Raw genomic sequence first — 10,180 nt, 5'->3', positions numbered from 1 at the left:
CTGGCGCGGAGGCGGCCATGTCGGCACTACGGAACCCGAGTAGCGGGGCTCCCCGCCCTGAGGGGCAGGAGAGGGGCCCCTCTGCAGCCGGGGCGAGGCGGGGGGTGGGAACCGGGGAGGAACCCCAGGGGGGCACCCCCGCCTCCCCGGGCTCCCTCCGCTGCCGGGCTGGCGGTGGCTCCCGCTGTGGCAGCCTGGAACTGCCACGCCCGGCAGGAGCCTCCTCGCAGCGCGGAGCCGGCGCGGGGCGGGGGCGCGGGTGCGGGGCAGGCGGCGCGGAGGTCACCGCCCCAGCGGCCCCGCCCCAACGGCCGCTGCCGGCGGGTGGATTGGCGCGGAGCCTCGATTGGCGATGCCTCGACGGGGAGCGCCGCCATCGGCGGGCGATTGGGCAGCCCTGCCCAATCGGCAGCGCGGCGGGTTGCTAGGGGCGGGGCGGGGGAGCGGCCGGCGCGGGGCCGGGGCGGGAGGGGGGGCGGTGAAAAGAGGCGGTGCCGACCCGGGCCTGCGCCCCGGCATCCTGCACCGCCACCGGCACCGCCACCCGCGGGGAGCAGGTGAGGGCAGCCCGTCTGGAACTGGGCGATCCTGCCTGGGCCTCGCGTGGGCCCGCGGTAGCGGCTCCCCGGGGTGCGCGAGCCCTTTCTGTGGGGCTCGGCCCGGCCCGGCCCGGCCCGGCCCGGTCCTTGATGGCGGCTGGCGGCGGCGCTCCTAGGCTGGCCCGGGCGTCGCTGCGTGGCCGCTGCCTGCGAGCAGCTTTCCGCTGCTTCCTTCCCATCCCGTCGCAGGTGATCTTCCGGGTCCGCCATCCCGGGCGGGCGCGTGTGTGTGGCGGGGGAAGGTGGGGGTGTCCCCTTTTCAGAGAGGAAAGCAAAGCGGTCGGCGCGGCTCCGGCGCAGAGGCTGGAAGTGAAATGCGTGTGTGTCATGCAGTTATGTGTAAATTACGACTGTTCAGCTGTACACCCGGGGCGTGGTAGCCATGTGCCTGGGAGTAACATCCAAGTAACAAGGAGTGCCTGGACCCCTCTGGCGCTGAGCGCTCTGTGGTCAGTTTTGTGGGGTGCAGGATTGTCACAGAGCCATTCTGGATGGAACAGCTGAGCGTGTGTGGAGGTTCACACCCATACTTGCACTGTGTTTTATCGGTGGTGAGTTGGTGATTGCTGAAGATGTTGCAGCCTAACGTGGCTTTAGATACATCCCCCGTGGCTGTTTGGTAAGGATCCTGAGGAAGATGTAGTCTGGTTTTGTGCCTGTTGACTGATATGTGCACCTTGCTTTCTGATTTCCCATAATATTCAACTAAGTGACTGTTTCCCTGTTTCTTGGGGAAATGGGGGAGTGTTTTCCTTTTAGTGGGAGAACTAAAGCACTTTAAGAAAAGGTGATACACTCTGTAGCTAATGTGTTGTGCAGCACAGAAAATCCAGGTGTTTCTGGAGCTAATGCTAAGTACAATGCTCTTCTTTTCAATCTGTTTTAATTAGGCTAGTACTGCCATCACAGAAGCAATTACTGCGTGGTGTTTTCCCTTGAGGCTAGAGTTTATTTTTCCAGAATCACATATATGATGTATGCAAGTTCAGAGACTTCCTTGGTTTTTTGTCTTGCCAGGCTATAGCCAGTTGCTGAGAGATGAACATAGTTTCCTACAAAACTTCTAGTTGACTTCATAATGGCATTTTTAATGTGGTAGTGTGTGGGGCAGCACAGCCCTGTTGTACATTCAGCATTTAAAAAGCAAGTTATCAATCAGTTGCCTTAAGTATTCAAGAAAGAACTCCAAATTTACCTGTAGGTATGCCCTTGAAGGCATTTTCCATGAACTCTGGCGTTCAAACATGTTCAAATCATCAGTTGTTTGAATAATATTGCTGAAATGCACAACAGCAAAAAATACCATGACTTACAGGGGAGAGGGATGCAGAAGCATTCCAGGCTAAGACTCAACCTTACATAAAGAACCTGACCAAAGTTTCTCCTGAAACTTTGTGAATGATGTCTCTCTGTTTTCCTTCTTAAGGATACATGAATATCAGGAGAAACTCTGAGCTAAAGGTGCTTACTCTACAGAGCAACAAGCAAAAGTCCACTGAGAAGTCATATGATTGACTTGCAGATACCATCTTCTGTGCATTCGTTGTAGGAGTGGTCAAACCTTGCCACATGAGCTGCATGCAGCTTGTTAGCACTTCCACTGTTGCTTGTCAGTCATGTGGATTTTCTCTGGACTGCGTAGATTTTTAGTGTGGCTTCTTAGAACTTGGAAGAAAATGTTCCAGTTGGCAAAATATGCCTGTAGATTCTAGAGAGCAGTTGTGGAAACTGGTATTTCGTGAAGGAGCATGTATCAGCTGCTAAGCAGGAAGTAGACTGATACAGGGTTTTGATCCCTGGCACGGGTAAAAGTCAGCCATCACTCATAGGTTCCGTCAGCTCCCCATGTTCCTGCTCTGTCAAACGTTTCACTAAGTTTTGCTTAAACAAAGATGAACGTAGTGAGCACCTTAGCCTAGCAGGCTAGAAGTGCAGGCTTAGTGAGGCGGAGTGGAAGAAATCAGGTGTGTATTAGGTTAAAGAATACGGGCTGTGGGAAAGTATGACTCTTGGCCGCATGAAGGCTTTGGTACACAGCAAGTACGCTTAACAAGTATGGCTTCCCCTAATACAGAATGTGGTTTGGTTTGTTTGTTTGTTTTTCCTTGATGTAGCTACTCTTGAAAACAAGGAAGTTTGGAGGTGTTAGATATGACAACAAATAAGGAAGCAGTGTGCCACCAAACTTAATCTTTCAGTCCTGCTTTTGTTTGCAGTTCATTCTGTTTCTCATTCTGAAGTTAACCTGGCCAAACAACAAGTATGTCTTGTGCTTGCTCAGGTGTGCCTGTCTTCAGTTTTCTTGTTACAAGGGCTGCAGAAGTCATAGCATTGACAACTCTTATCTTGAGCTGAAGTTAAAACTTCTTTTTGATATGCATGCAGAGTCTCCATTTGAAAACTTCCAAGTTCTCATAAAACAGCAACCGGAGTGTGTCGTCAGGCGGTGTAGTGGCTGTTTACTTACTTTGATTGCTCTGGATGTTTAACTAGGAGCTCTGAATTGCTCTCTGCAGAGATGCTGATCTCTTGCCAATGACTAGGCAGGGGACATGGGCTCCTAACTCTGGAACTCTTGACCTGTGCTAATAGCAGACGTCTGTGGTAGGTAGGGTGAATGTCCCCCCTCTAGCATCTAATGAGACACCTCCTCTTCAGTTGACTGAGATGTTCTGTTTCACCACCCTGTGTATAATGCTGAACTCTTTCCAGGGCACGTGAAATGGCCGCAGATGATAAACGGTCTCCGACACTGGAGTCTACCAGTGATCTACCTCATTCTCCTAGTAGTCCGTCTCATCTCACTCATTTCAAACCTCTGACTCCTGACCAGGATGAGCCTCCTTTTAAATCAGCCTACAGCTCTTTTGTAAATCTCTTCCGTTTCAGCAAAGGTAAGTGCTTGGGGGAATGTGTGTGCATGGATTCTGTGTGCTGTTTTATTGATGCCTTATGCTGCCACATAAACTTGTAAAAACACCTCTGAATATAAAAGCATAATGTCAGATGGCTGGCCAAATGGATGGCGAGTCAGTTCTTTTGTGAGGGATGTTGCATCTTGCTTTTGGGTGAGCTTTTTAGTAGAGCATTGCTGTGGGAGAAGATAGGCAGCATCTTGCAGCTAGAAATCTGTGGCTCCTGTGAAGGTCAGAGACAAGCCAGTTAGCAGATGGTATTGTGTAGCTTCTTAGCTGGGCATCTGGATTTCCTTTGCCTGTATGAAGTTTTTGGGGCTAAAAGCAGAGGTAGCCCTCTGCTAGCCTATATGAGCAAAATGTGTGCCTGTCCTTCCAGTGCAAATTCTTACTCCAGACTTCCTCCACTCCTCACCTTCCTGTGCATCTTGTACCTTCAGCTGGGTGGCAGCTGAGCTGCAATAAAGCAGTGTATTTACAGGAAGTCCACCCTTAATTTGCACGGCTTAGCTGTTCCCCGTCAAGAGGTCTGAAGTGTTGTGAAAGTTTTGTATATTAAAAAGTACTACTTGATTTTGGCCTTTGTGCTACATGTATCCTGAAACACTTATATTCTCAGTAGGCAAGCTCTTAAAGAGCTGTGTGAGGTTTTTCTTTTTTGTTTCAAAGAAATATACTGCAAAGAGTGGTGAATGAATGGACTTTGGTTTTGTACAAAGACTGTGTATCTCTTTGCTGGAGATGGCAAACTTGTCAGATGCTTTTGTTTAGTCTGTTCATTATCCAGCTCTGCTAAGCATAATTCTCCAATGTTTGGGCTAGGGAAAAAGGGCCAAGATAGCTTTTATAAGCAATAAGCAAACTGATCTGTTCAGACTCTTCTTACGCAGAATGAAAAATAATGACTTGGTATGACTGCTATTAGTTTGCATAGTAGAATATCACCTGTCATTATTAATTTATTGAAGGTAACATAAGATGTGGTTAATATGGGCTTTACTTGTTTGTCTCTGACAAATGTAGCTGGAGTCAGCAAAGTATTGTGTTGAAAGAATGGGAAAACAACCTTGAAACAGCACATTAAATGGGCATGTTACTGGAATCAATGAGAACCTGTCTGTGCTTGATCCTCTAATGGAAAAGGGTGGTTTATTAAAGGTTGCAGTAACTTTAATGTGACCTCAGTACTGGCTTCTAACATAACTGAAAAACTTTTCAGGGCAGAAGCTGATAATCAAGTGTAGCTATTGCATATAGCAAAAATAATTCATGCTTGCCAGTTTTGGTTTTTTAGACACTTTTCACACTAGGGATATTTCTGAAATAGCCTGAGCCTTGACAGACAAGTTCTACACGCTGCCCTGTTTCCATGTTTTGTATGGTACTTTTCAGACTAAAAATTCATGTCTTTTGTTATGTATAATCATGATCCAAGTGAGCTATTTATGAGAGGTTTTTTACCCTTAGTTTTGCATGCACTACTTGTTTTCTTTATCATGTCTGAACAGTTTGTTTCTTGCTTTTTGTCAACTCCAGATGATGGCAGGCTTTCATCCCCAGCAGAGAGAGCGGAGGCAGGACAGAGTGATCCACAAGCATTGAGTGGTGGCTGGTCCAGTCCTCAGCATCCCACCAGAGCTCAGTCTCTGAGGTCACCGGTTCCTTACAAAAAACAACTGACTGGTGAGCTGCAAAGAAGATCTTCTACAACCCTGGGTAATTTCAGCTCTTTGTGCTACAAGGGAATGTTGTACTAGCCAGTCAGGGATGCTTCAGAGTGAGGTGGAAGGAGGTGAACAAAGGTTCGTTGACTGTCTAGATTGATAGCAGAATTTGGTATTGGGCTACACTGCTTCTGTTAGTGAGGTCGCACTTTAACTTCAGAAGCGTGTTCCCTCCACCCTTCTTAGTATTCCAGCAAGACACTGTTGTTGGGGCTCTGCTGTTTCAATTACAAAACAGTCTGGAACAAAAGAGGCTGCCAAAACACATCCAATGTCTTAAAGTCACTTGAACCTTGATCCTGAAAATTTCTGCTTTGTCTTGAGAGACTTCAGTTTCTTAATATCCACATGCAAACTATAACTTTAGAGCTCAGTCCGAATGGGATTGATGTTAGAGTCTTCACTGGAGTTATAAATGCAGGTTTTTGCTTGTAGCTGTTTTGAGGAGAATTGAATAGGAACTTGTGTCTAAACCTTTTTTATTCCTAACCTTGGAACTATTGCCAGATGCCATACTGAATCTCTTTTAGCTGGAGTGGGAATTGAATGTGATTTTGAAGGTGCAACTGTGTAATGGCTTTATAAAGATCTGGAAGAGCTAGTAAGTAAATTGCAGGGGTCCCTCTTGAGATCTGCCTGGTTACTGTTGGCCATTTGTGATAGCCTTGAGCAAACTGCTAAGCTGGGTGAAAATCCTGTGTAAGACAGTATTTCCAAGAGTATGGTACCTAGTGCAAACAAATTGGATCTTAAATGTTGTTGGTGTGTATTGGATTTTTAGAAAGATGTCTAGTCTTGGTAACTAGGCAAAAGTCCAGTACAGATAACTAGCATTTTCATCTCTCTAAGCCATTTGCATGCTGTCTTGGTTGAACATACTCATCATCTTCCTCCTTGCCCTCTAGTACAGTTTGTGCTATTCAGTTGTATCTGTCACAACAAACCAGTTAAGGTTTGTTTTTTGGTTTGCTGACTTTTTTTTTTTTTTTAAAAAAAGCTCTTTCTCAAATGCCCCAATTACAGCAGTGTGCTCTTTGCTGATTTGCCAATTTACTTTACTTCATTCTTATATGCCTCTTGTAAATCACTTGGAAATTATCTGGAGATTACAGGTTAGAAACCTTTAGGTGAGGTAGGTTGTTTGGTAGTCAGAAGGCAGAAATAATCTTGCTGTTTGACTTCCACTGGGAGTAGGCAGCCAGGGAAATGAGACTTAGTCTAAGGTGTGGGGGAGGAACTGTGGCTGCATTATTCCAACTCCTTTTCAGGACCTCCATTCGTGTCCCTCGGTTTGGATGAAAGTACGCTTAGAAAAATGTGATGGTGAATCAGCCTGGAAAGAAGTAAAGTTAGACCAAGCAGGAACTGCTGGCTTTTTGAAGAGATTTCTCTGATATTGGGTGCTGAGTGGCCTGACTCACTTCAGTATCTTCCCCCAAATAACCTCAGTGCTGTAACAAACATGAACTCTGTGTAATGCAGGTAGAAGTGTACTGGATTGGTGAGGAGGTTTCAGGGGAGTTTTTCAGGTCATCTCCCTGTATTTGAAGAGTGGTAAAATGCTTGCGTGTTCCCTCTTCAAAAATCAGGCAAACTTTTTGAAGCAAACTTCAGAAAATTAATTTTCATGCCTTCTTTTGTTTTAAAAGGTGCTGAATAATCAGGTCTTTGAGGACTTTCAAACATTGAGCAGAGGAGAATTTTACTTCTGCCATTGCAGCTGATGCTGGGCTGCACAATCTTAGAAATTATTCTCAGATCTAAAGAATTAAAAGTATGAAAAGAAGTGATGTGATTTACATAAACACCTATATCGGTAGGTCTGTTTGTCCACTCAGTTCAGTGACAGTGAGGTGTCTAATCTAGTTGAGTTTGCTTGCAACCTTGTATCTGCAGGCCTGTAAATGTCTCTCTAGGCTTGGCCATTACTCAGATACTTCCTAACGTCGGGAAGTGAAGGCAGGAAAATGCTTAAGTCCTTCTCTGAGGTCTCTCTAGCCTACTTGAGTTTAAATAACATGCCAAGCTTAAGCAAACTGAAAGGAATAAATAAATAAAAGGCTGCTAGTACCTCTACACAGTGATGGAAAGAAATTGCTCCTGAAGATGCTGACTCCCACCCCTTATCTGTCCATTAGCTTGCACTGTCTGCACAGCAGATATTCTCATTGCTCAGGGACCATGCTGGCTGACAACTGCAAGCACACACCAACATGGAAGGATGGTGGCTTTTGTAGGAAACTGTCTAGCATCAAATACGTAGGATTTCAGTTGTGTGCTGCCCTTCAGGACTGCTTACACGAAAACGTTATAATAGCACCTTACTGGCCTTTGTGAAAATAGGAGAAGCTGCTGGATGCCTAGATTACATCAGAGATGCTTTGTGGGTTGTACAGCTGAAGAACCAGTGCTGAGACTCTGCATTGACTTCTGTGGCCTCCCTCTTGGGTAATCTGTTGCATCCTCATGTGTTGGAGTAGGGTGCTGGGGAGCTGGTGTCACTTCTAGAGAGACAGTGGGCCCAGCTGGTTGTATTGGACTGCATGTGTCTTTGTGTGCTGTCAGCTGAGTGCTTTCAAGGTGCTGGATTGAACCAAAATAGTCTCGTACTGAGATAATGTCACAGCTTGCAAATCCAGTTTAAGGAGAACTGGAAATGCTGACCAATCGGAGGGGGAGCACTGGTAGTAAAAGCACTTCTAGGTTGTTACCCTGTCATGCAGGATAATGCTGTTAATGCTAGACAATTGTATCAGACTGGCAGTAATAGGGAATGGCAAAGGAGCTTAGTAGGAGTAAGGAAAGGCCAATGATCATATGAGGGGGAAGAAGGCCTGAGGAAAACGTGTGGTGGTTACTGGGAATCATAAAGAACAAGACTTATTACCAGAGCATCTTCTCTATTGAGAAAGGTTTTGGAAAATGAAAATGCATATTGTAAAATGAAGTTAAGGACAGTTTTCATACTTTTCATGTCAGTACTTTGTATGGCAGTGACTTGAGGACGATGTGATGTTTGAACTGTGATAGTGAACTTGAATAGGAAATTATATGCTTTGGCAGCAAATAACTAGAAAGCAATTAATGTTGGTTTGTATTAGCAAAACTGTGGTATCCCTGGGAGGGGTATTTGTTTATTGTTGAAACTGTGAAGCTCTCTGTTGTACCTCTTGTGTTAGTGTATGGTCAGCTCTCTTCCTGTAAACTGCAACTAGCAGTTAAGTTGCAACAAAGTAGTTCTCATAGTGTTTTTTGACTTGACATTCACTGTAAAATGAATGCTAAAATATGTAGGTCGTGAAAGAAATTCTGGAAAAATATATTTCAGTGATTCAGTAATTGAGGATGCAGAAAAATTGCATGATGTACTGAGCAAATCTTTCTGTGGCCTGAACTCAGAAGAGTGTACTGAGTAGGTAATCATAGCTGGAATGATATTGCAGGTGTCTTCCCAGTAATCACAGTTCAGGTGGGGAGAGCAGGAAAAAGAGGAGAAAAACATATAGTAGTTCAGAGGATGTGTAGGTTTTGCCAAGGATCAGCAGCCATGAATACATATAGGAAGGATGAGGGTTACTGTTGAAATATGAGGATTTTTTTTTTTTAGTTGTAGGAGTAATTTTTAGCTTAAGAAGGATAAATAGCTTAGAAATAAGTCAAATTGGAAATCTAGATGGGGTTCATTTGGTATATTGAGGTTTTGTTCAGTGAACATGGAGATGGGAAGGGAATGGATAGGAAAAACATAATTGCTGCATAAACTGGTAGTCCTGAAAAGATGTGTTCCACACTCACCTTGGTGTGTTACACTGAAGGGCTGAGATGCAGCTGGCTTTTGTTTGTTAAATGCAAAATAGTATCAAGTGAAAGACGTCTTGCATGAGTGTTTGGCTAGGGAAGAAAAGTAAATGGATGAAGATATGGTAGAGTTGTGGACTGAGGAAGTATAAGGACTCTATATATCAAAATCATGAGGAAGCTGTCTTCAATTCCTGCAGTTGTTTTTGTGCTGGTTGGACAATGACAAGCAAAAGTTTGTGGAGCTGATCTGGCTGTCGTTACAGATTAAATAACACTTAAATAAAGTTTAATTTTATTTTAAAAACCTAATTTATTGTGTGTAATTTTAATTGTGGCTGGTGAGGTGTGTTGGGATTTTTTTGGGGGTGTTTTTCTTGTGTGTGTGGAGGGGGGGTGTGGGGGGTTTGGTGGTGGTTTGTTTTTTTTTTTAGTAGCATATACTGACTTTGCTGCTTCAGGAGCACTAAAAAAGCTTACCACTACTTAGATGTTTAAGTGTGGTCAGCCCTCTTGGGATCAAATCAAAAGAAGATATGAAATCTCTTCGGAAGTGCAACCGATAGCAGTTGGGATGATGATGTGGGTGAAGCAAGAAAAATACTCTTACAGTTTCTGTGTTTGTGGAAGGGAACATTGAGTTTTGCAGATTTAATGGTGAAATAAGGAAATACAGTTACAATGCTGAAAACATATACATCTGTAAATCGTGTGAGCATTAACTGAGAAAATGGCTGTGGTATTTATAGTAATGGAATTTGGATCAGGAGTAAGAGTTAACCTAAGTTTGGTACATGTGAATTCTTTTATAAGGATGGTGTTTTAGACACAGTGTGTCCTGTACTGCAGGAATGATAACTTCTTACATTCTTGCTATACACTGTGTTTTCCCCCAGAAAGGGAGAAATCACATGATTGAAAAGGAAAAGAGTCAACTGAATTTTAATCTGAGAATCGGTCAGCTTCTCTAGTATGAACAGGTTAGCCATGTGCTCCTACTGCTGATGGCATGCTTTTTGTAATGTAGATGACATCCTTTTGATGTTGTTTTATGTAACACAGAAAAGGGCATTTAACTAACACGGGAAGCAGTGTGGAGTTACCTGTGGCATTTCCTCAGTGCTATGTATATTCATATTGTGGG

General features: G+C 44.6%; 1 protein-coding gene across 10 annotated transcripts in view; it reads left to right on the top strand.

The window, feature by feature from the left end:
• The first annotated feature begins 487 nt into the window (after nt 1-487).
• The window catches only part of PIKFYVE (phosphoinositide kinase, FYVE-type zinc finger containing), a 74,623-nt gene continuing 64,930 nt past the window's right edge, over nt 488-10,180 (top strand). For 9 of the 10 annotated variants that reach the window (XR_012044384.1, XR_012044383.1, XR_012044381.1 and 6 more), the window contains exons 1-3: nt 488-788; nt 3,312-3,493; nt 5,051-5,230. Coding sequence is in view for 6 of the 10 variants with exons in the window: in XM_072874726.1 (XP_072730827.1) it covers nt 3,322-3,493; nt 5,051-5,230 (352 nt within the window). In the remaining 4 variants the exon portion in view is untranslated. The remainder of the gene's footprint in view (nt 789-3,311; nt 3,494-5,050; nt 5,231-10,180) is intronic. The other variant, XM_072874724.1, reaches the window with a different exon arrangement.

Source organism: Ciconia boyciana, chromosome 10 (genome assembly GCF_034638445.1).
Source record: "Ciconia boyciana chromosome 10, ASM3463844v1, whole genome shotgun sequence".
Taxonomy (NCBI): domain Eukaryota; kingdom Metazoa; phylum Chordata; class Aves; order Ciconiiformes; family Ciconiidae; genus Ciconia; species Ciconia boyciana.
The sequence above is the reverse complement of the archived record's forward strand: the minus strand, read 5'-3'. Positions and strand labels throughout refer to the sequence as shown.